This window comes from Rhinocladiella mackenziei (assembly GCF_000835555.1).
Source record: "Rhinocladiella mackenziei CBS 650.93 unplaced genomic scaffold supercont1.1, whole genome shotgun sequence".
In the NCBI taxonomy this organism is placed as follows: Eukaryota; Fungi; Ascomycota; class Eurotiomycetes; order Chaetothyriales; family Herpotrichiellaceae; genus Rhinocladiella; species Rhinocladiella mackenziei.
The window spans coordinates 978,347-1,005,170 of record NW_013550604.1 but is presented as its reverse complement, the minus strand read 5'-3'; the positions used below and the strand labels follow the sequence as shown (position 1 = coordinate 1,005,170).

General features: G+C 51.2%; 9 protein-coding genes across 9 annotated transcripts; 7 read left to right on the top strand and 2 right to left on the bottom strand.

The window, feature by feature from the left end:
* Positions 1–1,707: 1,707 nt before the first annotated feature.
* Positions 1,708–2,357, top strand: Z518_00358 (uncharacterized protein; the record flags this gene model as incomplete). The annotated part of the gene is made up of 2 exons (XM_013420961.1): positions 1,708–1,967; positions 2,057–2,357. The coding sequence occupies 2 exons, from the start codon at positions 1,708–1,710 to the stop codon at positions 2,355–2,357; spliced, it is 561 nt and encodes a 186-aa protein (XP_013276415.1).
* A 1,240-nt stretch (positions 2,358–3,597) lies between these two features.
* Z518_00357 (uncharacterized protein) lies at positions 3,598–4,413 on the bottom strand (the record flags this gene model as incomplete). The annotated part of the gene is made up of 1 exon (XM_013420960.1): positions 3,598–4,413. One exon carries the CDS (start codon positions 4,411–4,413, stop codon positions 3,598–3,600), a length of 816 nt encoding a protein of 271 aa, XP_013276414.1.
* Positions 4,414–6,011: 1,598 nt separating this feature from the next.
* Z518_00356 (uncharacterized protein) lies at positions 6,012–7,829 on the top strand (the record flags this gene model as incomplete). Its single annotated transcript, XM_013420959.1, has 1 exon — positions 6,012–7,829. One exon carries the CDS (start codon positions 6,012–6,014, stop codon positions 7,827–7,829), a length of 1,818 nt encoding a protein of 605 aa, XP_013276413.1.
* Positions 7,830–8,779: 950 nt separating this feature from the next.
* On the top strand, positions 8,780–12,144 carry Z518_00355 (uncharacterized protein; the record flags this gene model as incomplete). The annotated part of the gene is made up of 3 exons (XM_013420958.1): positions 8,780–9,066; positions 9,120–9,438; positions 9,490–12,144. 3 exons carry the CDS (start codon positions 8,780–8,782, stop codon positions 12,142–12,144), a joined length of 3,261 nt encoding a protein of 1,086 aa, XP_013276412.1.
* A 2,226-nt stretch (positions 12,145–14,370) lies between these two features.
* Z518_00354 (uncharacterized protein) lies at positions 14,371–15,462 on the top strand (the record flags this gene model as incomplete). The annotated part of the gene is made up of 1 exon (XM_013420957.1): positions 14,371–15,462. The coding sequence occupies one exon, from the start codon at positions 14,371–14,373 to the stop codon at positions 15,460–15,462; it is 1,092 nt and encodes a 363-aa protein (XP_013276411.1).
* A 729-nt stretch (positions 15,463–16,191) lies between these two features.
* On the bottom strand, positions 16,192–17,844 carry Z518_00353 (uncharacterized protein; the record flags this gene model as incomplete). Its single annotated transcript, XM_013420956.1, has 4 exons — positions 16,192–17,191; positions 17,250–17,410; positions 17,475–17,694; positions 17,759–17,844. 4 exons carry the CDS (start codon positions 17,842–17,844, stop codon positions 16,192–16,194), a joined length of 1,467 nt encoding a protein of 488 aa, XP_013276410.1.
* A 2,706-nt stretch (positions 17,845–20,550) lies between these two features.
* On the top strand, positions 20,551–20,811 carry Z518_00352 (uncharacterized protein; the record flags this gene model as incomplete). Its single annotated transcript, XM_013420955.1, has 1 exon — positions 20,551–20,811. One exon carries the CDS (start codon positions 20,551–20,553, stop codon positions 20,809–20,811), a length of 261 nt encoding a protein of 86 aa, XP_013276409.1.
* Positions 20,812–20,849: 38 nt separating this feature from the next.
* Positions 20,850–22,496, top strand: Z518_00351 (uncharacterized protein; the record flags this gene model as incomplete). Its single annotated transcript, XM_013420954.1, has 1 exon — positions 20,850–22,496. The coding sequence occupies one exon, from the start codon at positions 20,850–20,852 to the stop codon at positions 22,494–22,496; it is 1,647 nt and encodes a 548-aa protein (XP_013276408.1).
* Positions 22,497–22,900: 404 nt separating this feature from the next.
* Z518_00350 (uncharacterized protein) lies at positions 22,901–23,326 on the top strand (the record flags this gene model as incomplete). Its single annotated transcript, XM_013420953.1, has 1 exon — positions 22,901–23,326. One exon carries the CDS (start codon positions 22,901–22,903, stop codon positions 23,324–23,326), a length of 426 nt encoding a protein of 141 aa, XP_013276407.1.
* Positions 23,327–26,824: the final 3,498 nt, after the last annotated feature.

Below are 26,824 nucleotides of genomic sequence, written 5' to 3'. Positions count from 1 at the left end.
AGACGCTCAGACCAATGAATGAATGTAGGCGATTGGGGTACCTCACCAGCGGCTGATGGCGAGATATGTTATCAGCAGAGCCCTGGAGCTTATAACGTGAGAACCCCCACCCCCGTGTAAAGGCAGAATCTGGAAAACGCTCCTCAAGCTCCGCCTTTGGTGGCTTTTAAGTAGGATTGTTTCAGGCGGCGAACTACGGGGCTAGATGATCCTCCGCCAGTAAATGCGGAGGCTCCCCAAGGACTTCTAGAGTTAAGTCCCTGCGGGGCCAAAAGGCCAAGTATCAGACACGACCAATAGACCAGCCAAAAAGATGGGATGCGCCGCGAATACGATACTACGCTGACCGATACCGTAGATATACCAATCCGACCCTTGGCTCTCATACAGGGTTGTACACAGGATTCTCGATATGACGCGGTGGCTAAGGCAGACGCAATTTTCCTTCTTAGTCGTGATGGGCATGGTGCGCCACTCTCCTCAGGCATTCGCTAGTTTCTGTTCCGATATAACATAACTAAATCGAAGCCAGTAGCCCATCACGAGGAAATACTTACACAAGCCAGTAGCTGTCAATGCCGTGCTCTTGATTTCTTTTCGACAGTCCATCAAAAGTGGCCCCCAGTTCCTCCAGAGTGTACTCGACGAGTTTTGTCAAGATCTTGAGGCTCAATCCCTCAAGACGGTTAGTAGATTGACGAGACCGAATAATCCGGCTTCTCTTAATTGACGATCTTTTGGCTAGGGTCCAATTGGGAGCTTGAAATTAAGGCATATCACCCGGCCGCACGCACCCGCCCAAGGCTCGTTGGGGCTTGCCAAATCTATTCCAACCGATACTCTCCATCCCTCTCCACCATTCTCGTTCCCGGAAACTCAGCCGACTGTACAAGCGAAATAGAATTGTCATCGCTCCGGCGATTGTAGCCAAATTCCTGGCACTCGACCCTGCCCTCCTGGTGTGATGGATTGAAAGGCTTGCGCAAAATAATTCGCCCAGCCTTTTGGTGTGAAGTCATTCATGATTCTGCAGTGTACAAGGTCCCATCTTTGTCGATAGGCCCTATTCTTCATCTGCATCTGCAATTTCAAAGGTTAAGTTTGGATCCGGTTGAATTGGACGAAGATCCGTGCCCCCCACAATCGCTGGCAGCCTCAGGAGCACTGTCATGTTCGGAGCGCGACATTGTAACTCAACCAAAACCAATTGGGAAGTGCGTGTTGTGAATTTTTCAGGAGCTGTTGGAAAATAAGGTCGTCCGGTCTATCAAGGGCATAGCATGCGAGAAGTTCTAAGGAGGAACCATCACCGCTTTTCAGCGGGTTTTAAGGCCCAGATGATTTGTTGGTCACCGCATGGCCCGCTTTTCCAACAGCAGCTTTGACTTGACTCCGGCCGAATGTCCTCAGACGATCTCGCTCTATAGCTCAGACAGTGCGCAATACTTTCGATCCTCATGGGTACCAAGGCATGCAATTTGAACCCCGACTCAACAATCTCCATCTGAGAGAGATGAGAAGCGTCACGCGGAGCTGAAGGTCAATACGATGCCGGGCGTGAGTGGACCACAAATACCAAGGGCTCCACCATTGATTTCGCTCAAATGGCCCAATACCTTACATTAGACAGCCTGACACATGTCGGTATATCCCTGAAAGAGCCGTGGCAACTTCAATCAGTCCTAGCTAGTGATTCAATATGTAGCAATGGGTCACCCATTCGGCTTCCTGATCAAAAATGAAGACCTTACGACTACAACAAAATCTAGCACGGCATTCTTTCCCATCATGGAAATGGGAGCCAACGTCCCCTTCATCCATTCGATCCTCTCCAGTTCCTTGATGCAAGTCCCTGCTGGACCCAAACCAGAGGACAAAGTTGGATGGGGTGCCATTGTCAGTATCAAAGAACGACAAGGACCTGCTGAACTCCTCCCTCAAGCACGGCTTGACCAGCTGGAAGCCGAGTTTGAGCCTCTTCTTCAAATCCTGGCAGGATCAGATTCAACCGCGACCGCCATTCGCGTCACACTACTCTATCCTTGACCCCACACAGCATCGTACGCGAAACTACGCGCCGAAATCGACGACGCCATCGCCCACGGGGCAGTTTCGTTCCCGGTGGTCAAAAATCAAGACGATCTAGCTCCCCCACACCTACAACCTTGGATCAAGGAGGGTCTGAGGTTTTGGCAACCTCTGAATGGAATCCAGACCAAATCTCACTACCGGAGAACATCAAGATCCATGGTGTCCGCATTCATAGCGGTACCTCGGTCGGACTGAGCTATCATCACATGACGACACGCAAGGATTTCTTCGGCCCAGACGCGGCCACCTTCCGATCAGAGCGATGAATCGAAGCTGACCCCGAGACTGCAAAGGCGTATGGGCGCGTGTGGGAATGATCACTTGTCACCAGCAGATTTACATGTCTAGGAAAGGTATTGCGTTGATGGAGTGCCATAAGATCTTTGTCGAGGTACGTCGATGTCTGTCTTTGTTCTTGAATTTCTTCTCCAATATTTGTCGTCTCCACTACCTCAAGATATACCCGTCAGCGTCTACAAAAGTTAACGAAACTTGATCTCATTGCAGCTTTTCCACCGCTTCGGCTTCGGCTTCGGCCTCGTCAGCCTCACGTCGAGGGGAGTTGAATCTACATGTCAGACTGGTCACTCGGTGTATCTGGAACGAGGGAGGCGAAGATGGTCCAAGACGTCGGGCAAGGCTACTATGGCTAGACAACTCTGAGAAGAAAGAAAGAGGCGATGAAGTCCAGGCTTTTATGTCCGTGCTGGAAAGCTCCAGCGCGCACGAGTCAGCGTCCTCCAGGTCTTCGATGAAGGGAAGAGTCCTTTCTGAGGATAAAGAGAGGAAGACTCTTGAGAGGTCGTACCTTTACGCTAAGGCGCGGAAGGTCCTCTGAACCGTGACCACGAAGGGGCAGTTCTATGTAAGGACATGGGGAGTACGAAATGTCCAAAACGTACTGCTGGAAAGTGCCCCAGGCGCAAGGTCTTCTCCTCAAAAATCTTAAGCGCGAAGAAAACTGTCCAAAGGTGGGTAGAGCAAGAAACCCCTCAGAGTTGGTAATTCGGCTTGACTGAGAGAGGGAACGAGAAAGATAGAGAAGGTTTGGGAACAGTAACCGAGGTGGGGTGTTCTTCATCTCATGGCTATCAGTCGACATTGGGGGGTAATTTTCCTTAGGCCGTGAGTATGCTGATGGGCTGACTTACACACGACGAGGCTTGCGGCCCATTTTGAATACCCAGCACCTATACTCTCTAGCGGTAAGCCAGGCATCAACCAGTTTTTCGAATGTGAGACGGACCAGGTTCGATGTTTTCCCTACACTGACTTTGATTTGAAGAAGAATTTTGATCAACTGCAAGGCTCCTGGTGGAGCATTATCATTTTCGCTTTCTGGCCCAACCAAAAACAGCTTTTGGAAGGATTTGCTCTCACACGTCAGACATGCGAACTTCATCAAATCCAAACAAAGGCGCATACTCTGCATTTATCCTCCAGGTTTGATTTAGACATGACGACAGTTCCGCTGGAAAAAAAAAAAAAAAAAAATAAATTGCCGATTCAAGCCATGTAGTACTTCTCATACAAAGGGTCTTTTTCTCCCTCGGCGATTTCTCGCCAATCGTATTCCAAAGACTTAGCTAGACCTCGTGCGACATCCCGGCCTCCGTAAAAATGCGCAATAAATGCCAGAGTCACATCCATGCCGGCACTGATCCCGGCGGAGCTCCAGATTTCGATGGGCGTGCTTCCTGGCGCTTCCGATGGCAGGCTACGAACCCACCTGGCAGCATGCTGCCAAAGAACATTGGGATTTCTCTGTGCCACCTCTGCAAATCGAGCCATGTTGGTTGTTGCTCGACGATTGTGGAGCAAACCCGTCTGCGCCAGGGCATCGGATCCAGTGCAGACCGTGATTATGGCGGTGCGAATGTGAGGAGCGACTTGAGGAACGAAATCCAGCAGGCTTTTGATATTGGACGTCTTGCTTCCGTCTTGGTGGACACGAGCCAGTCTGGTGCCAATTCCCCCGGGAATGAGAAGGACATCGACAGGTTGGCTGTTTTCACCAGTCTCGAGGGCTTTGAGGTATTCCGCGTACGTGGTGTCCGGCTGTAGATATTCATTGAAGGTGGTATTCACCTTTCCTTTCGTGTGCGGGAAAGCAGTCTCCAAGTCGAAAGACCAGTCTGCAACAGCAGGCGGAATGGGTTTCGTGGGAACTGGGTCGAGAGTTTCAGAGATGAAAGTAAGGCGGAGCTCGGAATTGGTGGTGACGATAGAGAGGAGGTTGAGGATGTCCAGTGGACCCGTCAGGTCGAGTAGCTGAAAGCCAGGAAATATGGGGATCAGGTAATGAACCGGAGGAGGCGCCATGGCGAGGATTTCTTGGTCCTGCTTTGTGATTGTCAGAGCTAGTGACGAGGGGGAAAGGTTGGGTTCCGCAGTTCCAGATTGAACGGAGTTTCAAGAAGTCAAGGGACCAAATCAGGAACTAAATAGTGTTTTTCAATCGTAGCAAGTCCATGGCTGAAATGGTGCTAGGGCGAGCGGTATCTCTTGTACCAATAGAGCTATTCATTGCCCGTTTTGGCTGGCTTGCCCTATCGGTCATGGGGGGGGAGTCTCAGATCACAATTTGGGTTCGGAAATGGTGGGAGATGGTTGGTGGAAGTAAATGCCTAAAGCGCGGTATAGATGGCGGCCAATGATGGAGCAGGAGAACAGAAGGTGAGATCTGTAAAGCCCTGCCTTTGGCGTAGAGAGTGCGTCCCTGTGATTGAATAATTTTGTACATAAGAACCGGGTACCTGGTTACACCGCATAAAGATGGGCGCTGGCAAAGTATCGGGTACCTGGTCACTCTGCCATGATCGGATGTTGTACCTCAACTCCTGGTCATCTCCTCGTTACGGCCATTTCAAGCATGTGACTGTGTCGGATCGGCTTGCCTAGCCAATCACAAGGCTTTGTCATTTCCACTTGGGCCCTCTGACTCATGGTCTGGTGGCGCCAAGCGGCTCGAGCGATGCCTGATCTGCTCGTTTCTTTTCTCTCTCTCGCTGTCGTCTTCTCTGTGATTCTCTGGATCCTTCCACCTGACTCTTTTTCTCTGGCCAACGTTTGGAAACTTATTCACGCTACGCCTAGGGTGTACTGCGCGCTGCCCGCTATGAACCGCGAATTAGATCGGAACCATCGAATCATCATACCATCCATTAAACCCTCCTTCTTGGTGCCCTCCACCCATATTTCTTCCTGCGCCTCCCTCTGACTGCCTGACCAACTCTCTGGCCAACGACTACGCCACTGACTACCCTCATGGTCATTTTTTCTCTCTCGTGCTCACCAAATCACGAGGCCGATTGTCCAGTCTGTTTGCCTGACTTTTTGCCTCCCGTAGTGGAATCCGAGAATGACGCACTCTGATTCATCCAATGCAAAGGATTACTGGACAATCATGTCGTCTGCCTGTCCCCCCCTTTCACACGCTCAGTGCCTGTTTTCTGTCGTCACCCATTGCCTTCCATTCTACTTTTCCATTGAAACCTCCATTCAATACCGTCGACGAGCCTCAATGGCTTTCAATGGCTGCCAGAACCCGACTGCTACGAGACTAACCATCTATTCCATCTCGATTCATCCAACCCGTTGACCGTCCATTACCACAATCTCCCTTTTAACCCTCTACAATTGTCTCATCTTACCATTTATCATCGCATTCCTCCTCCCCCAGATCCAAACCGACTGACTCTCCAGGTTGCGGCCATCCTGGTGACTCAGCCTTTCTCCGACGCCGTGGTTCATCCAAAAGTATCCCAAACTCCGACCGAAACTTTGATTGCGAGGCCCGATACGCCCCATCTACGGCAAGGGTGGCGGAACCAGAGACATTTGAAAAAGGCCCGGCCACCCCTCTCCCTCTTTCACAGGAATCCAATCCACATCGGCAAGAGTTGGATAGCAATCTGAACATGGAGGCCCCGGCCGACAATTGTGCTGAACAAACCAACTCCAACACTCCGTCGGCCGATGTCGACAAGAAGATGGCGGCGTCCAAGTCGGCCCAGGCACAGAAGCCCGCCACCGTCCAGCTGAACACTCCTCCCCTCATCGATCAAAATCTGGAACCCGGCCAGGACGAATTCACACCCACCCAAGAGGCGGTCGAATGGCCGCCAGGATGCGATCCCTTGATGTCACCTCCTCTGTCGTCGGCCTCCCCCGCCCCGACTCGATCGCGCTCCCATTCTCAATCGTCAGCGGCATCGTCATCCACTCTGAAATTCCGGTCCAGCTCCCCGTCGACATCCCAATCCCCGCCTGATCGTATGGTCGCCGTCGGGACGGATGTCGCCGCATCGGACCTGGCGCTCCCGCCGGCGGCCGTCACCCATTTGTCATGGACCGAACTCGACTTGGTTCTGGAGAAAATCGCCAGCGGCGTGGAAGTCACTCCGGAGATGCTGGTCCATGAGAGGAGCCCTTTCATCGAGCTGCCGGACACCCGAATGCCCCAGGAGCGTCGATTGGTGTCGCCTTCGGATCTCATTCAACGAATGAACTATTTCCTCTCCTACCACATTCCTGGTGTCGAGCCTGAATATGGCTTCGGCTCGGCCAAGGTGGGCTTGTGGAACACGCGAGATCCTTGGGGCCCCGTCAAGCGCTTCTCCTACGCTGGACTTCTCGACCAATATCCCAGCGGGACGCAAGAGGTTCTTCTGGCCATTCGAAACTTCTTCTACGATGGCAAAGCATCGTTTTTGGAGCAGAACCCGACGAGGTTGGAGCAGATCCTCGCATCTTCCTCTTTCCGGCGAGAAGAAGTCAGGCCATCAAAGAAACCGAAGACTCGACGTCCAGGAGCGGCAGCCCCACGAGCTTCGCCGAAACCCATCCGTCCCGAGGTCTCGAGCCGAGCCCGGACCCGCCGAGCAGCATCGTCAAATGAAATCACCAAGCAACGAGTGACGGGACCAGAGACGGTGTCAGTGAACATTTCCCCACCCGCTCGACCCAGCAGAGCAAAGACAACCATGGAGCATGAGTGGCCGAAGCGCAAGAGAGAGGAACCGGACGACGAAGAAAAGAAACCCGACGGGTCCCGGGTCAAGCGAAAGAAGTGGAATGATAAAAAGGCAAAGGATAATTTGAGTCCTGACCTTTTTGGCCATCATATCAAGGCGGCGCTCACTGCTCGCTACCCCGGCAGTGAAAAGGACAAGGAGGCCAAAAGCAACTATCAAGCCTATGCGGAAGCCATCTTGCCCGACAATGGACCGGATGTGGATCTCCGGGTGCCGGAGCTGAATACGCATCAGCATAACGAACTCTCTCGTCAAGATCTCGGTGACCCCAGCGGTCTTCATCCACGTGAAATCTGGCTCAGCCGAAAATTGGACATCACGTTCGACACTTACCGCTGCCAAAAAAATCGGCTCTTCATCGGCCTGGCGTTGTTTGTCCAAGCCAATCATGTTCGCTTGGAGGAAGAGGGGACAGACAAAGTGTGGAATTTCGGACGATCACAAGCCCAGTGGGTCACCAACGTGGATGCGAACAAAGCCAGTGATCTCTGCGGATCGTTCATTCAATGGGGTTGGATCATTCCAGAGCTTGCTCCACGAGGCGCGGATAAACAACGACATGTCCTGGACGATTACCTCAAACGATTTCCCGAAAGCCATCGCCTCAAGCTGATGGAAGATTTTGCGCAATGGGAGGAAAAGAATTGCAGTGCTGACAAACAAACGGCCAAGTTTCCTCACGGATATGTGAGATCGTCTTGAGCAACTTGTTCAATCGGCTGGCCGACCAGGTTGTGCATCATTGGGCATCGGTGGACGAGGAGAATCAAGAACAACGGATTGATCGAATGCGAGTAATGGGACCAGTTTTTCAATTATGAGGGAATTCAAGGATTTCCCACCATTGATACCACGGCCAACCACCGGACAATCAGGCGTTGGGGAGAGTTGAATGGAGGGAAGGCAAGACTGTTTATTGGAAGGGATCATTCTTTTTTTAGGGCATTCAACTTACCGGCCATGTTGATACCCCAGACCGTGCTCCAGAAATGCTACTACGAGGATGAATTGATGACAGATCAAATCGGATGAATAGCGAGACAGTTGAACATGGATTCTCTTGACTCGTAGGATCATCATATGTTTAACCATGCTATCTTAAGTATAGCTCAAGAGGAGATGTTCCGAGACCTCCAGATAGACTGAATCTCCGGCACATCTCTTTCCTTGACTATCCACAGAAGAGTAGGGTGGCTTTCGGAACAAATGGGCTTCTCCCCTGCCCACTCTGATACTGTTCATGATCCTGGTACCATTCAATGTCGGCCAGCTTCATCAACATCAACAGCCTCGCGTAAAATACATCTCGCCATCTCGAACGAGTCACTGAGCGTATTCCGTGTTCAGTCTTTCTTTGTGACGCGTGCTAATCTAAAATTGATGTGCTTCTTGGTTACCATCCCCCGAATGTTTCAGCCGCACCCAAGGTATCCACGGCTTATCTCACAAGAGGCCAGGCCAGGGCTCCCGTCTTTGTCTTCGCTACGCTAAGGATCCCTACTCCATCCATTCTCCTGTTGAACGGGGCCGAGTCGCCAATCGCCCACTTCCTCTCGGTTGACTTAAGGCTGGAAACCGTCCCCAATTTATTTACCACTTCCCAAAATGTTGGAATCTGAGAACGCCACGCGGGAGTCTCCTGTCGACTCATCATGGCAAATGACCCCGAAGCTACCGACGTGAAACCGTCGTCATCGCGTCCGAATGGCGTCGAGCACCCAGAAACGGTTCCCTCACCTGAGATGGAGGCCAATGCGTTCTTCAGACCGCCCAACCAGTCCAATACGAAGAAAAGGAAACTTCCTCCCATTCTCGATCACTTCAACGTGAAGGACCTGAAAGTCCTTTTCAAGTGCTCGTTGTCCGTATGGATCATAACCCTGTTTATCGTCATTGACCCGGTGTTGCGAGCGTATGGCCAGGCTCTCTTCTTTGGATGGTAAGGATTCCCGTGACTGAGTCGAGAGAATCTCTTCTAATCTTCCCGTGGAGTATCGTCCTCTTCATCGCTCCACCTTCGGGCATAGTATCCCTCCAGATCATGATTGGCATCACAGTCCTTCTGGGGATGGGACTGGCGTGGGCATGGGGTTGCATAACGATGAAGGCTGCCCTGGCCGCCAGACCTCCGGTTGAGACCAATCAGCGACTGGGTCAACTGGCCCAAGAAGCCAGCCAAAATGCGACCTATGTCGGCCAATTGACGGGACAAACGACATACGCTCAAGTTTTGGTGTATGACGGGTTCATGCTGGACGCCCGGGTAACGGCGATATATTTTTGCATGAGCTGTCTGTTCATCTATTTCTTGGTGAGCGCGCACGACACATGGTTAGATCTCCCGTGGCTGACGCAAGAAAAGGCACGTCTTCGTGTCGCGGCGCCAAAATTCATTCTCATTCAGATGTTCGGCACCATGGTCACTGACATCTATCTTACCACCGCACCCCTCCTCCCATCCTTTTCCGGAACCATTCCCACCGTCCTTATCAAGCCGGCGGCAACCGCTGTGGGAGTGGGAATCTTTTGCAACATCTGCTTCTTCCCCGAATCAACGTCTCATATCGTTTTGGCCAACATCAAGGAGATGATTGCACCGATGGGTGAATTTGTCGATGCTTGTCGGATCAGCTTCGACAATTCGACCAAACCGATGAGTATCGAGAGCCTGCGGCGAGCGAAAGCGGCGGGGATTGCCAGTTACAAAACCCTGGAAGGCCGCATGACCTTTCTTCCTCTGGACGTGTCGATCGGCCGTTGGAATGCCGAAGATATCGGGCTGTTGAAGATTCCCCTGAAACACGTTTTCGTCACTTGGGCCAGTCTCCTAGAATCGCAGCTCACTCGTGCGGAGTCGAGGATGCGAATTGATCGACTCCTGCAACGTGATGACGCACGAAGGAACGGTGCCGATATCAAGGATCAGCCCAAATTTGGACAGCACCAGCTCGCACTGCAACTAGACTTCGCACGACTGTTCCAGAGCGCCGAGTCGGAGGATCTGGTCGTCAAGAGCATGACGGCTTTACGGAACACCAGTGATCCTTTACTCGCCACCTGCAAGAAAGCACTCGAAGCGATTATGGAGATCCTCCAGCTCGTCAACGAGAGAAAATTCTATCGTCGGCCCTCCGCGGATACGTGGGAGACCGTGTTGATGAAACATACGGACATCTTGAAAACCTTACGCAAGAATTCGCAAGACTTCCTGAATCACACTCCGACGGGCCTTCTTGACCCCCACGCACACTTTTTCGACAAGGATGGTCTCCTCAACCCCCCGCCAGAGAGCGGCATGGCGCCGATGCGAGGATTGGTTATCGGGTTGATCCTGGAGGAACGCATCATCAGCTTCGCACAGGCCCTGGAACACCTCCTGGCTCAAATTGTGGCCTTGGAAGAGCAGAGAACACGAACCCGGCTGTGGATGCCAACGGGCCTTCGGCATCTCACATCATGGATATTTGGGCGTGAGCCCGCCGCTCAAGTGACTCCAGTGCTAGCCGAGCTCGAACAAGAGCAGAAGAAGTCGAAACCGAAACGTCGTCGTCGTCGTCGTCGTCATCGACATGCGGGAAAGAATGGAGAAGAACTTTGGAGCCAGTCAGACGAACTGAAAGTGACGGCTTCCCGTCAACTGACTTCCATACATCTGCATCGGGGGAAGGAGCGAAGTCGTCTAAGCCGCTTTACCCTGTCGGTGATCCGCTGGTTCTCCAACACCGAAGGCATGTTCGCCCTGCGGATGCTCATCGTGACCATCGCGTTGGCCATTCCAGCCGTGATCCCGTCCAGCGCGGGTTTCTATTTCCGACAAAAAGGTCTGTGGGCTTTAATTATGGGCCAAATATCCCTGGTCCCCTACGCCGCAGACTTCACCTGGGGCTTGATGTTGAGGGTTGCCGGCACCGTCATCGGCGGCGTCCTCGGCATGGTCGCTTGGTATATCGGTGCCGGAAGCGGAGATGGGAATCCATATGGTATCGCGGCCATCATGGTGCCCTTTATCATCCTCCTCATGTGGGGCCGTCTCTTCGGACCGCCAGCCTTATTGCAAGCGTTCATGCTCGCTGCTGCGACGGCCTACCTCACCGTCGCGTACAGCTGGGTCGACACCCATATCCCCAGCTACGGCAACCCAGGTGTCGGTTACAACGTCTTCTGGCGCCGAATTCTGCTCGTCCTCGTCGGCTTTGCCGCGGCCGCCATCGTCATGTACTTCCCTCGTCCACCCTCCGCCGGCCGGCACTACCGACGCGTCCTATCCGCCACCCTTTCCAAGTTCCAGGACATCTACGCGCTTTTCATCAGTGAATTTCCGAGGAACCATCGGGGTGACGACAACAAACACAGGAATCCCGAGCCGATCTCGACGCTTGAAAAAACCGTCATCGCCTCGGCTGATACCCTATCCACCATCGCCGGTCCCATCCAACTGCTGCGCTTCGAGTTCTCCTCCTCCGACTTCACCTCGGCCGGTCTTTCGCAACTCACTGCGCTCGCCACACGCGTTAATTTCAACCTTTTCCAGCTGTTCTACTACTCTTCCCAACTCCCCGACGACTTTCGACGCCGACTGCGACTCCTGTCGGGGGTATTCGAGGAGCATTTTGTTGGCGACTTCATGGCAGTGCTCAGCTTATTGAGTCACGCTCTCGAAACTGGGCAAGCATTGCCGAGCGTGCTCTCCGCACCATTGACAGTCCGCGCTTTCCGTGACCGTGTCATCCACACTCCAGGATCCAAGAAGGAACAACACGTTCGCAAACTCCTCGGTCCTGTCACGCGTGCTATGATCGAAAATGAGCAGGAAGGCTTTCGTAAATACTGTGTCGTGTTGTCCGCGCTCGTCGGCCTACTGAATGCCGTTGACGAGATGGTTCTCGTCGTCAAGGACGAATTAGGGGAGAGCCATATCGTGGATATCGAGAGCTGGGGAGCTGAATTTTATCCCGATGCGGAACATATCATCGAAATCGAAGAGCATGATGAAAAGGATGGGTTGTTGCGCCAGTAAGCAATGAAGATATACAACATGTCTGGGATTTGTCTCGTTAGAGACGTCCGGGAACCTGTTTTCCAGGGATTGGACAAGCGCCAAAAAGGGACTGGGGACGTCACCCCAACGGAAAATGTACAAATTGTAAAGCCATGTCGATCGTATTGGTAAATGTGTATGGCATGTACAAATGGATTTCGGTACGTCCATCATGATGTCGATAATATCATGCCAGACGATCATCAGGTTGTCGGGGGGGATAGAACGAGTTCTCAGACCTGAAATGAGAATGACTCTTGTACCACACCGGATGAACTCGTGAGAGAGAAACTTCAGGAGCCATACGTACCCCGCGGCTCCTCCTTTGAAGGACGGAAACTCGAATAATCACGCCAGGACCCGGGTCACTGAGGGTTCGCAGTAGTACCAATCCACAATCTCCTGGACATTCGACTCGCTCTTATACCTCTCGATGCAGCTGAGTAGATTTCCTTCCGGACAAGAAGCAATTCCGTGACCGAGAAATGCATTCTTAATTGAGTGAGCTGCTCAACACAGCCTCGGGGGCGGGAAAGTAAAGGGTTGTAGCCGGTTGGCGGGTCCTCTGGGCACGTCTTGCTGATTCAATCTTCTACATATATCCAACTTCTCCAGACTCAGATTCAGATGCTATTGAAGTTGTGGGGAAAATGCCTCTGTGAGGGAACCTGCGACGAATGAGCTGTTGAACAGTAGCCAGAAGCCCGTTATTGGGTAAGGGGCTATCATCCCTATTCAGGGTATAGGGGTAGGAATAGGAGTAGAAATGGAGCCAACCAAACGTGTGTATATAAACTGGAAATCTGGCGGGACCAGTTGCAAAACAGACAAGCCACACTCGTTCAATTCAAGTTGTACAGGGAGTTTCACATCCGCGAAGGTAAGAGACAGTGTGTTTGCATAGGCCAGAGAAATAATTTTTTGCCGTCATATATACTAGTGTCCAAGAATCAGATGCCAACACTGCGAGGAAACAGTGTTGGAAGCCTTTCTCCAGAACGAAAATGGATGATCTGAGAATCTTTATAATCGCATTGAAAGCACAGAGACTTCCTAGAACTGAGCATGGAAAGGGAGATGCAGAGGGGAACAAGGCTGGGGCCGGCTACATTACGTACTTCAGGATCTTGACGTGGTAATTTCCAGAATTCTATGGGAAGCCACCCCCACGAGGATCAACGTGTCGTAAGGGTGGATGATGTGGTCAGAGGGGACCTTCTTTCACAATTTAGGAGATTCACGGCGATTTTCCTTTGCTCAATGAACACAGTTGTGGATATTGCCTAGGTCTGTCCCAGCAGGCCAATTAGGTATGTCCAGTATCAACAATGATGACGGTCACTCTGCATGGAAACCGCTCTTTTCACATCGGCACTGACACTACTAGTGAAAAGCTCAGTTTTACTTACGCTCGAGATCAAGGAGCGCAGAATCAACGTTAAGAGGATAAGGTTTCATCTGTGAGACTAGCCTCCTATTTGTCGGCGGGACGACATGAAAATCATGTACCCGACAGGGTGCCGCCCTTCTCGAAGATTACCTTGTACAGTGACGACCTTTGATCATACTCCAAACGCAATTATACACGGCGATGCTCGCTATTCAGTCAACCTGTCCTAATCTCCCAGAGAACTGGGATTGGGCATGAATTTAAGCAGGATAAATTTCGGCGAAGTCTACGCAATGTAGAATCAAAGTTTTCAGTTCTCCAAAGCGGGAATTTGGAGGCAACATCGGCGATCGTCGGATCAATTCCGTGTGTAGTAAAAAGGTTTCTTGGAGCTGGTGGGAAAAAAATGATCCCACCTCGATGTGGAAGAGTTCGGCGAGATCGATCCTCAGACGCGTCTCCACGCCGTGAGGATGATTTTAACGGTAAGAGAAATGTATGATCGATGTCTTCAAACCTTCTCATTCTGGGACGGAGGGTTGTCGGCAAGGTCTTCTGTTTTGGTTAGAGGCCCGTCATAAGATGTGCGCATTGATATACAGCATGGCGGTCGCTGGTCCACGATCAATAATTTTTGACCGGATTTACCCAGACCTTCTTCTTATTTCTCTTGTCACTCCACGGAAAGCCGCTCTTGCATTTTGCCCCTTGGATATTTCACTCGTTCAGTTTTGCGGGGAGCTGCCCACGGGATCCTGCTCAGCATTATCGAAGAGAGAGTGTGTCGTCCAAATCACGCAACGTGAAGGTTCAAAATGGTGTCTCCCAAGCTCAAAATAGCCATCGCTGGCCTGGGTCGCATGGGCGCTCGCCACGCCATGCACTTTTATGGATTGACCCCACGAGCAGAAATGATCGCTGCATCAACGCCAGAGCCCAAAGAAATTGCATGGGCAGAGACCGCTCTTCCTGGAGTTCGCACTTACCTCGATTACGATGAGATGCTTCGAGAAGAGACCAAGAATGGTCTGCAAGCTGTCGTCGTGGCCTCAGCTACCACTGTCCATGCTGAACAGGCAATTAAAGCAATCCAATTGGGTCTCCATGTGCTCTGTGAAAAGCCATTGAGTACGAGTGCAGAGATCTCCGAATCGGTCGTGACAGCATATCGGCAGTCGATCAAGAAACACCCCTCTCAAAAGGTTATCTGCGGATTCTCCAGACGGTTCGATGCTTCGTACCGCGACGCCTTCGACAAGATGCAGTCGGGACTCATTGGAACCCCAACCGTTTTCCGCTCCCAGACATGCGATAAGTTGGATCCTACGGGGTTTTTCGTTGAGTATGCCCAATTTTCCGGCGGTATCTTCGTCGACTGCTCCATCCATGACATTGATCTCGCTCTTTGGTTCTTCGGCGAAGACAGTACAGTGAAGAGCGTGGCAGCAGTGGGCATAACCGCTATTTCGCCCGAGCTGAGAAAATACAACGATCGGGATAATGCGGTTGGAATCATCGAATTTTATGGGGGAAAGATCGCCCAACTATTCTGTAGCCGTATGATGGCGGCGGGTCAGGAAGACACCACGGAAATCACCGGCACTGCTGGCAAACTGGCCATCAACACCCAACCCATTTCGAACCTTGTGAACATTTATGAATCTACCGGTATCCGACGAGAGATCCCTCCTCACTACTATGGTCGCTTCCGTGAAGCCTTTATCACAGAAGCCAACGAGTTCACGGCTTGCTGTTTGGACGACACGGAGCCTCCCATGAAGTTAGAAGGTGCCGTGAATGCCGTTCGGATAGGGCAGGCATTGCAAGAGAGCCTGATTACGGGAGAAAAGATCAAGTTTGGTGAAAATGGTCGGAGAATCGACGAGAGATTCCGGGCACGACTGTAGAAGAGAGATAGGGGAAGGTATAGAATATAGACCCGTAGACCCTTCGTAGCATGCAGTCGTCTGCCAGAAGTGGGTAGAACATAGAGTGAATGATAACTTTTCGAGCACGGGATACTCGCCATCACGACATTTCAGCTTATAGACGTCCAGCCATGGCTCCCTAAGCCTCCTCCACGTTTAATTAACGGCCGTGGCATATGAGTTACCAAGTAATTGATCTCATATGTCACTCTACGTGCGCCACAGAATGCAAGAACTTTGGCCGCTGGTCACCAACAAGATAGTGCTGAGGACGTTTTGCATCAGGAAATGTGTAGGAGTTCGACTGCTTTGCAATATATTGATGCCTCACGTCGTCTTGCATTCAATGGAAGACGCAACTTGTCCAACACTTCAGGCCGTTTCGGAAAAATAGGATAAGAATACGGCAAGAGGAAACACACATCGCCGACGATGAACAAGCCTACGCAATAACAGAAGAGCCATCCCTCCGAAAATGGAATACATTCTATTTCCCATCCCAATGCGATGTCTTCCCCTCTCATCCACACGGCCTCTGTTGAAGAGGATTGGCGCCAGATTCAAAGACGCCTCCGTGCAGTCGGATTCTCAGTGACCGTGATCGAGCCTAGTGAACGAGGCGTCTACTTCGTCTCGAATTTCTCCGAACACGTTGTCTTGCATCAGCACTGTCAAACACCGTATACGAGGGGGTCCCCCTTCCCCGGCCTAACCCGAGATACTGCTTCCGATTTTGCGGGCGACCTTTGACTGGTCAGTGTTGATACGGTGTCTATCGTCAATAAAACTTACCAAAGCCCGAAATCTCTTCCCAAAGATGTACATAGGAATCGTGAGTGTGCACACCCCGAAATTAATAGCACCAATTGTCCAAAAGAACTTCTTGGCGCCTTGAGCTTCGAACCAACCACTCACAAACGTGGTGGCCACAAAGGTCAAGACTCCCTTCGCCAGTCCGATTGTGACGAAAGCTTGGTTGGCGTCGTCGGGGTGGCAATCAACCACATAAGTGTAAGCGGCCTGGGTGGAGAACGGAATCGCCAGTGAGTGAAAGGCTGCAAAACCTAGGGGCCATGCAATCGGTGCACCCATGTCAACAGAACTGCCTAGCCCAATGAAACCCGCGGTGGAGAGGAGAGCTCCAATAATCATCAGGGTGAGACGGAATTCCGGCTCGTATATCCCCCTATTCCGCTTCGCCATGGAGCGAACAACCTTGTCAGCCATCCAGCCTGAGATTGGGGCTCCGACAAGACCGGTGAAGAGTAGTGGAAGGTTGGTCAGCCCCACTTGAGAAGGAGTCAGGTTGTATGGTGGTGCTGAGAACATCGGCACAGATACAACCCCTAGGACAACCAGCCAGGTGAAAAAGCTTCCATAGATAAAGCCTCCAAAAATCACTGCCGGGTAAATGAAGAGCGGGAATGGCTTGACAACCTGTTTCCAGAAACTTTGATTCGAAACCCGACCGCGGAATACTGCCAAAGCAGAGACCGGGGGTTTCTGAAAGTCACTCGAGACGTCTATTCGGACGGAGGATTTGTTGTCCCCGTCGAGGTCGATGTCCTTGCTCCGGACACGACGGTCGTACACGGTCTCGGGGACAAAGAAAAAAGTGGCAATCAAAAGGGGAATGTAGATCAAGGCGCAGATACCGAAAGTATACTTGACACCAAGATTCTCAATTATATAGCCTGAAATGACTTGACTGCAAACGATCAGTTAGCTCGATTAAGCTGCCCAAAAGGGAATACATCTCTCTATACCCAAGGAGGACCCCCGTCGTGATCATGAACCCCCATATTGCAAGTTTCTTCCCACGTTCATGCACGAAGAATATATCTTGAACGGTGGAGGTCACGAGCGTCTCATAGGGTGCCGAGGCGAACCCTTGTAGGAGTCGCATCGCAACAAATTCCACAAACGACTAAGCACAAATTCAGTCAGCAACTAATAGAAAATTAGAAAGGAGTGAGTGGGGAGAGTGTCACCTTGACGAAAAAGCCCCATGCGTTCAGGGCAAGCAAAGCGGCGCCAGAGGTCAAATATATAACCCGCTTCCCCCAGACGGAAGCAGCTGCAGAGGTAAAGAACGTAAAGATGCCGGTCCAAAGAATGAAAAGGCCAACCAGATAGGTTGAAATCACATCAGGGCTCTTCTGAAATTCCTGTGCCAGTATGGGTAGGCCGGGAGTAATCATCGGGCCTAGGCTGTGCGTCCAATACTATTAGGATATCACTCTGAAAGAAGTGCCTGGGGAAGGGATGTACGTACGCAACGGTCACGCCGGAGGTCAATGCCACCAAGAAGATGAGGACATTCTTCTTCCAAGGCGACCTGGCTTCAGTTACCAATGTCATCATTGCATATTTTGGATAATGGGACCAACCAATTCAGAGGATCGTTGATGCTGTCGCTAGGTTGAGGGACCAATGTGATGTCTCCCACTTTCTTTGTTCCACTTCCATCTCCTGCTTCTCCTGTCAAGTCAGCCCAACTGATGCATGGTGGAAGGAAATAGGTCAAACGTCCCTTGATTTGTAGGCTCGCCTGTATCTGTTAAGACCGCGGTACCGGGCACATTGGCCAACGTATAATCTTGAAGAACTCCCAAAGGCATTTTTTAAACCTTGGATCAAAGCGCTGTATGAATTCAAAAATCACTCGAATATCCAAAAACAGAGAAGGACCGGAAAAGGAACGAAACCGTCGAAGACCAGCTTCACACCAGAGAGACATCAGATTGAATCTTGACAGAGATACTTCCTGTGTCATCAAATATACTAAGATATCGAATCACTTGGGTTGTTCAGGCTTAGAAATGTATGATCGTCCGAAACGACTTTGAAACAGTTTCCGATTGCGACGCGTATGACTTTGAACCATGAATTCCGCGAACTGTACCTATTCATCCGTATAGGCTTCTGCGCTGAAGCTCTAACGCCAAGCCGTTTCGAGAACTTGAATACTAGTACCGGCAAAGCCAATCGGCAAACGAGATGGTTCAATTCAAACATTGATATACTGCGACCCTTGAACGTGTATTTTTTTTCTTCAAGTTTCATTGATTGAATTTCAAGTCGTATTGTGGTTATCCCAACTGCCGCTGTTGCGAGATCGCCTTGATTGAAACCCACAAGGATATAGCCCCCGGGTCATAACGCTCCGGGTTTATCTTCTTCCCATGCCGTATAGAAAATATGCCGAAAAGTAGCTGATTACGTGTTGGTCAGTCAGGTCAGATGAGGGATGTCGTGCGGATTGGGTCTTTGGTGGTCGGTTTTGGTATATACTTGAGAGGAGCCAACTGAATGCTTGGGAAGACACATGAGCCATAATCACACGGTTCGGGCCGTGATGAAAGAGATAACATGCGATGGTGGGGAGCTTTATGGTCGCGGGCGTCACTCTTTCAAGGAGTTGATATTTCCTCACTATTACTGAAGAGAGGCGATATTGGTCACTGTATGTTTTTCTTTAAGATGGTCCTTGAACACCTGGCCCTGGGTACGGATATGGACCCGGCATGCTTTGCTGTGGTAGATCGCCTTCATTGCTCATGGAGTGGTCGCTGTTGCATACAAGGGCAGTGTTGAGGTTGGTGGGCATGCTGCGTGTCTTGTCCTTGTGGATAAAACAAATATGGAGGACTTACTGTATCGTAGATCATTTTGGGGAGAAGCCTGATGAGAGGCAAGAGGGAGCCAAACCGTGGCCTGACCGAAGAGTGTTGCCGCTAGGTCGATAACATGAGCAGGGGTACTGCACAACATGGGCTGAACGAGTCAGGGCCTGAGCGCCCCTGAATGGTGGACAATGGCCATGAAATATACGAATCCTATTGTATCACGTATCCGCGTCCAGCCAGCAAGGAAGCAGTTGCGTGGAGTTCCATCGGTTTATGATCCGCTTCAAGTGAGACCAGGGTGTGAACAGGGTCCCTATCTCTGTACCCATTTTCACCACTTCGTGGTGCTTTTGACGGCCCAATTCGGATGTATTGGACCAAAGGACAAGACAATGAAACCTTTTTCGTAACCACGGTGGGGCTCTGGGTTTCAAAGACTTGTGGAGGTGAGAGATCTACTTGCACGTCGTCGAATGACACCAATCCATAGGGCAGTTGGGGGCCAGATCCCCTGCCTCCTCCAGCACGTCTTCTTTTCCACTTCTGTCCAGACATAACGTCATCGTGCTCTGTATGCTTTTCGTGATTCATGCTTGAGAGCTGATCCAGCACCCGAGAGAGGTTATTCTATTATCATATCAGCGCGGAAGACTGAGAATGGGAAGAAGCAGGCGATTGACTAATACCTCCGCCCTTGGATAAGGCGAGGAGAAGCCATCTCATCATCACCTGTCCTCTGGTATGAAATTCTGACGCCCTCGGTCGTAAAATGTTTATCGATGGCCCGTGTAATGCATATTTGCAAAGACTATCCACGTCCAAGCCAGCAATTCGACGACCTGCGAGAAACCAAAAAGATGGCGCCAAAAAGATATTTCTTCGCACTATTCTCTTCGCGGCTCTTGGCAACTGCGGCTGATAATTGACATGTCATGGCATTGTCTTCATTCCTCCAGTTCTCAGACCGCACCTTATATCATGAATGATGAATGTCCATCCGAATCGTCTCACCGATCAGATTGGAGACGCAAGAGATCGGAGAGGAATCCATGTACCAACTGTAGATAAGTCCCTCCACAGGTTGACCTCAGGCCATGGCAATGCTAAAGGCGCCTTACAGAACAACACGTCAAATGTATTGTCAATTTGGGAAAGTTCGTTTGTTTCTCTTTCTAAAATAGAAGTAGGCCTCGTCATCGACGACGACGAAGCTTGTCGACGTTGTCAACGGATTGGCCGAGAGTGTGTCCGTGACAAGCAGTCGATGCGATTTCGAACGTCGTCGACACCGTGGACCTTCGCCTCAAATCAGCCGTGGCTAAAGATATCGGGATTCCCTCGTGAGTGCGTGCTCCGTCCACATTTCTGTGGCCCAACCTGGATATCTTCTCTGATTCGGTAAACAGGGTCGTTGGTCTACGTTGATGAAACTACTGATATGGTCGCCATTCACAACCGAGACCTTAAGCCGCAAGATCAGCGTCTAAAAATAGCCCCTAGGAACGAGAGCGACAACGATGCCAACAGTGATACCGACAACGACGGTGACGACGACGGTGATGCAGCCCCTATTGAAGAGCCACGATCAGATATTATAAGGCCCGGTAAAGATGCGCCATTGACGGAAGGAGACCTCCCGAACTACACGACATCTGCTCCTTTCCCTGTTGGACTCGACACGTACGTGAACGGGAGATGATCTAAAAGCAATGAAGCTGACGAGAGAAACTCAGAGCAATGGCTGGCGCACACACTCCGTCACCTGCTCTTATGGATCCAGCAAGCACATCCAAGGCTCACGTGGACCTTCTGCATAGTGATGAGATGCCTTCGCGAACCACATACGCGAATGTGTTCCCACGGCTGCAACCACCCTCAGGGCACGGGATTCATTCGCTTTCCTTCAGCACGACTGCAAACGCGGATCGCCTTCCAAACTCCAGGATCCAATTCCGTCCTCTGATCAAACAGCCTGTCCTCGCCGATCCCAGTGGGGTGGAGCCGCGCCTCAAAGCAATCCTGGTCCGCTATTATACAGAGCATCTCGCACATTGGTTTGACCTGTGCGACCCACTCCGACATTTCGCGACAGTAGTTCCTCTTCGAGCACGAAACTCCCGCCCCCTGATGAACGCCATCTTCACCGTCTCAGCAAGACACTTGGTCCGCTCTAGTATGCATAGAGACGATTCAGGGATCGTGTTCTGGCAGGGGAATGTCCTCCCTGAGCTGAATGAGGAAAAAGCCGTCCACTTCCACAACGAATGTATTCGTGAACTCCTCCAATTGAGCATGGATCCGGACCAAGTCCATAATGAAAATCTCCTTGCGGCGGCGATCATTCTTCGAACCGATGAAGAGATGGACGTTCTCTGTCGTGAGGACGACGATAGCGGCGGTGGCCAGGTGTTTCTCAGCTTGATATACGCTTACATCAATGCACAAGTGCCGAGTATTGCGCCCTTCCTACATCAATCTCCCATTACTGTCTTTCATAGCTTTTCCCGCGATGCGATACGTGCCGCCTCGGAACGAGGCCCAGGCCCACAGACCGCATACACGCCCACGGCACCGGGCTCTGAACTGATAGCCCCGTCTCCAGCGTGGATGCCTCCATACGATCGAATCACTGATAGTAGTATTCCTCGAACCACAAGCCAAGCCAACCCTCTCCGTCAAGCCTGCTTCTGGGTCGCCTGCCGGCAAGAAGTGTACGCATCATTCATTAAGCAACGACCCATCATCCTGCCCCTTTCTCGCTGCGGAGGCCTCCGCGAGCTTTCCCCGTGCGAAGACCACATCTGGGCCATGCGCATGGTGGTCTTTTGTGCCGACGTCCTCAACCTCTGCTACGGAAGCAGCGATAGCGGCAATACCAAAACACCACCGTTGTACGCAGATGTCGACCACTGGCGCCGGCTGCAAGAGCGCGACACCGCCATTTGCGCCACGATGCCCTCTTCATTCGAACCCACCTACTATAGCGCGTCCAACCTCGAGGCCGGCGAATGCTTTCCCGACGTTTGGTATCAAGAGTCCTGGCACGCGACAGGGATTGCGCACATGGACCTAGCCCGCATCCTTCTCACCGTCTTCGACCCTTTCTTACCGAGACTAGGCATCGGAAACGTCGCCGCGATGCGAGAACGGGATAGATTATTACGCTACATCGTGCTGCATCTTTGCGGCATTGCCGTGAGTAATTGGCGGAGTCCGCCAAATTCAATCAACGCATTCGTTGCGATTGCCATGTGTGGAGAGCTTTTTACAGATCGGCGTGAGCAGACGGCCTTATTGGCGCTGTTGGATTCAATACAGAGGGAGTTTGCTTATCCAACGGCCAGTATTGCGAATGAGTTGAAAGAGACTTGGACGAAAATATAACATGACAAGAAAAATCGGTGCGCGGGCACCTTATAATATGGCATATAAATACGCTGCGGTTCAATTGCAGTGTACTGCGTCTCTACGTGGGAATCCACCGCTATGGTTGGCCGCGGTCGGCGTTGTTCTCATTATACTGATACTTACCAGATATTCAGATACAATCCACGATCAGAATTTCGAAAGCCGCTCTCTCCTCGGCCAGAGCGCCCTGTGTGAAATAAACGCGTCAATATATACTAACTTGGACGGTTGAAATTTTCGGTCTGATGCTGACCAGTCCCATAAGCCCGATATTATCAAAGCTATGATACAGGGTGCTATTGAAATCGAAGCTGAGTCAGGGTTCGTCCTAACCAGTGATCGTAGGATTATCCTGACTTATGTACGGCCGTGGCGACACTATGCGCAATCGTCGCCAGGCACAAGACCTCATTCGAGATCGGACCAAGATATATGTGTCGATGGCGGATGACGGCCACCAGGTTTCGCGTTACAACCGGGGGGATCTGACATCTGCTGAGCGGATCATCGTGCTCAAACCAGATCGACTCAATGGCTTGGACAGACATCCGATGCTATTCTCCAATGTCTCATACAATACGACGCTCAAGGGAATTTGGGTAAATGAACGTTCACCCAACATCTGCACAGGCGTACAACTCGAAAACGGCCACGACGCTGGTCACGAGCTAGATCGAAAGAGCAGGAATGTCCAGATCGTCATTTGGGGTCGTTGTGAAGGTGCGGCCATGGCATCGGGTCTGAACAGGAGCCTCGAGCAGCACCTCTTAACGGATGTGATCTCTAAACTCGCTCCTGACCGGTGACATATTGACGGCAGAATGACTGGTAAAACCCACCAGCAGAACATGTGAAGCAATACCATTGTAGAACACCTCTCGATTCATCAATAGTATCACACAGAGATCGCATTTATGAATTTTAATCGTAATCGTGTCTGCTCCAAGCTCACCAACATTCAACTCGAATATCTCGGTGGTTGACCCTCGCGGTGTGAACTGGCGGTGTCGTAGGGGTGGTTGGCTGAGCCTCACCATGCCGTGGCCCCTTCATCCCGGCGCCAGGTCACGGCGCTTTCAGAAACGGGCAACGGAAAAAGAGAAAGGAGGCATTGAAACAGGGGATCGGGACGGAAATTGGTATGTGGGGTTAGAATTGAGGTTTCATGTTCAAGGAGTTAAGGGGTTGAAGGAGTCAAAAGCCAGGTAGCATCATATGCTTGAAGACCCGACGTGGCGCTGTTCGGCTCCGGAGATCTGGTCGGAAATCCGGACGCGAAGCGCTGTATTTGAATGTTGGTGGCACTCAGGTCATGACGGGCCATCCTTGTGGGTTTGGACGGAAAGAGAAATCAGGCAAAAAGATTCTCAAGTTTTCTTGAAAGGAGATGCTTTGCTGAATATTTCGTAGCCAAACTGCAATAAGAATGTGTTTGGGTCAGCAAACGAAGGGAACACGGGGCGTGCCTGTGATTATCGTAGGAAGGTACAATACCGTGGACGTCGACTTGGGTGCTGAATCAAAGGGCGGGCAGACAAGCCAATCATGACCATCACGACTGGCACAGCATTCAGTTTGATAGGTGTCATATCGAGGATTGTTGAAAGATTTGCACATGCGTCAAAACCAACTTGTGCTGTCTGTCTCTCCCTGCCGCTGGGCTGAACTGCGAATGTCATATTCCACCACATTCCCACCCCGGGGGTTCCACCGGATGTCCTTTGCACAACTTGGTGCAACCGTGTTCTTACCTTTAAAGTTGGACTCGTCAAGGGAAACGATAGAATGGACGTTGAGACGTGCAACGAGATTGGTCGGAGGATGATTGTGGAGGGAATGTTTGCAGGCAGTGTTTGTGTTCAAATTCTTTTTCAACCCGTTGCCCTCCCGGTGTACGACATATACCTCTCCTGGGGGAGGGGAATACGGACCACCAGCAGCTGGACACCCACATCCGGCTGAGGCGAAGTTAGACTACAGAAACGGCTCAGTCCGCGTAGAGTTTGTACCAGAGTTGAACGTACCGATGTGGCAGAAGACTGCGACCGGATGAATATAGCACCACTTCACCCAGGAGGTCAAGATCCACAAGCGGTCGCGAATCTCTCCTTAGAAAATGAGCGTGCCTCCCTCATGTGAAAGACTTTTACCCAGCTACGAGGTTCTCTTGGTTGACCATGCTCCAGGTATGTTGCCAGCGTGTTCAGGGCAATGGTGCAGAAGATGCAAGCATTGCTGCACGCATTGCAAGATTCCATGCACCTCTAGACTGGGGCGGGGCCAAGCGTACACCGCCCCAGAGAGTCATACCAGTCGCGTTTGGATGCACAGGGCTGAACTCATCTTCTCCAAAGACTTTTGTTTCTCAGTGATGCTTTTATGTTTCTGCCAGAGCAAATCACTTTCGTCGTCGTCATCAACCCATGCGCACGATTCCTTTCGTGTATGTTGTGGAAAGAATGAAATTTGTGGCAACAATATCGACCGCTCGTCATGTACACGTACGATCTCATTGGACATGACTAGCGAAATTTACCAATGATACTCCCCTTTATTTTAGCGTCTCCAGGCAGATCGGTGCCCGAGAATTCACCATCCGTGTCAGCTGAGAGGGTTTTCCGGGGGCTTTGGAAAAGCCGCTGAGGTCTGCGTGAGCATGAGGCTTGAATATTCGGATGTGACAAAACGCCAATAGAAAAGCATCTGAACGAGTCCTGCCACTAAATCCTTGCTGGCTTCACTCAAGGGAGTACAAGACGAGGTTGCCCAGACCGTAATTGAGGCGTCCTATGAGGTGGTGAAACATCACGTCCGTTTGGAGTGTGTTTTTTGGGTATCCATAAATACTTGGAGGGGCGGCTCCACTTCCGATTTGTGATCATCATCAACAGCAAGAGGGGGTTCCCAAGGTTGATTCAGGACTGGCAGGATGCTGTTCTATCATGACTCTTGCTCCACAGTTGAGCGAGAGCGAGGTAGTCTGGAAAGGATTATAGAAAACAAAACATATATTAGGATCAGGCAGAGACAGGATCTGACCCGTGATGACGGCCTGAGATCCAGGAGATGCGATCTTAGACGGCAGTCTTGATGCGAGGAAGAAGGGGGTCGCCAGTCTGTACCAAGGGAAAAAGTTAGCCCAGGATGGACTGTCCCGTCCTCATATGACGGGACTCTTCAGATGATACTGTATCCGTCCACGTGGCGATCTTTGACGAAGAGGATGGGTCATTCCCTGCCAATGAATAATTGGCATATTGGGACTGTTGTTCAGTGGCAGCGTGATAACGCTAAAACCTTGACCAGATTGGGAGATGGACTGTTGAGGCGTGGGAGGTGGAGTTCGGACGAAACTGATCAGGCTGGCTCGTCTGGTGATCTCGGTTAGGAGGGAATACCCGAGATAAAGAATGGTCAAGACTTCAAGTATGTCTCTATTCCTAGAGACATAGCTGTCTCTCTGACTCAACCAGTGGTTGGAGATGAAGCAAACGTGGGGTGGCTAGACCGAGCTGCAAAGGCACGGAGCCTGGGAAATCCGCCCTGAAATAAAAAAAGTTGCAGATTTCGTGTCCGGTTCGGCATGGTCAGGATTGGTGGGAGGTGGGTAGTTGATGTGGTTGGTACTTCTCTTCCCTGCGGAAAACGCCGACACGGGTCAGTCGTTCGATGCCCGGAGGATGAGGTATACTCGTCCGTGAAGATAAGAGGGACCTGTAAGGCACGGAGCAGTGATGTATCGGCTTGGTGCAGATGGGCCTGGAACCGTAGTGTCTGGAGGAGAGGCGTTGTGTTCGAGAGAGAAGGAGGTCAAAGGCGGAGCTGCACGTGACCAGCCGGTAGTGCACGAGCCTCCGAGCCTCGTTCCTCTTCGCCTCCTTTAATTTTTTTTCTTTTGTTTGTACGTTGCATGTTACATACGACTTGTTTGTCCATCGATCGAGCAAACATCCATCTCGTCAAGGCAAGGAATCTAGCTCTCGCTCGCTAATCATCTTTCATGTCTCCGCTACGAGAACATTTCTCTCATCCATAATTCTCTCTAGTTCTTTGGGCAGGCCGAGGGCTTCATAATTGTCAGAACAGATCCCTGGAAGCTGATGTTGCGGACGTTCCACAAACCTGAACCCCCCGGTCATAGCGACAACGTGTCTTGTGGAAGGAAACGGCGCCAGTGTTCCCTTCGAGACACCTGATCCCCACCGAAAGCAGCAGTCAATCGAATTCAGGCGGAGATGAAGAGGCTGCTTGAATCCAACCTTTCGCCATTCACGAACTGGCAACTCATCTTACACCCCCCCCCC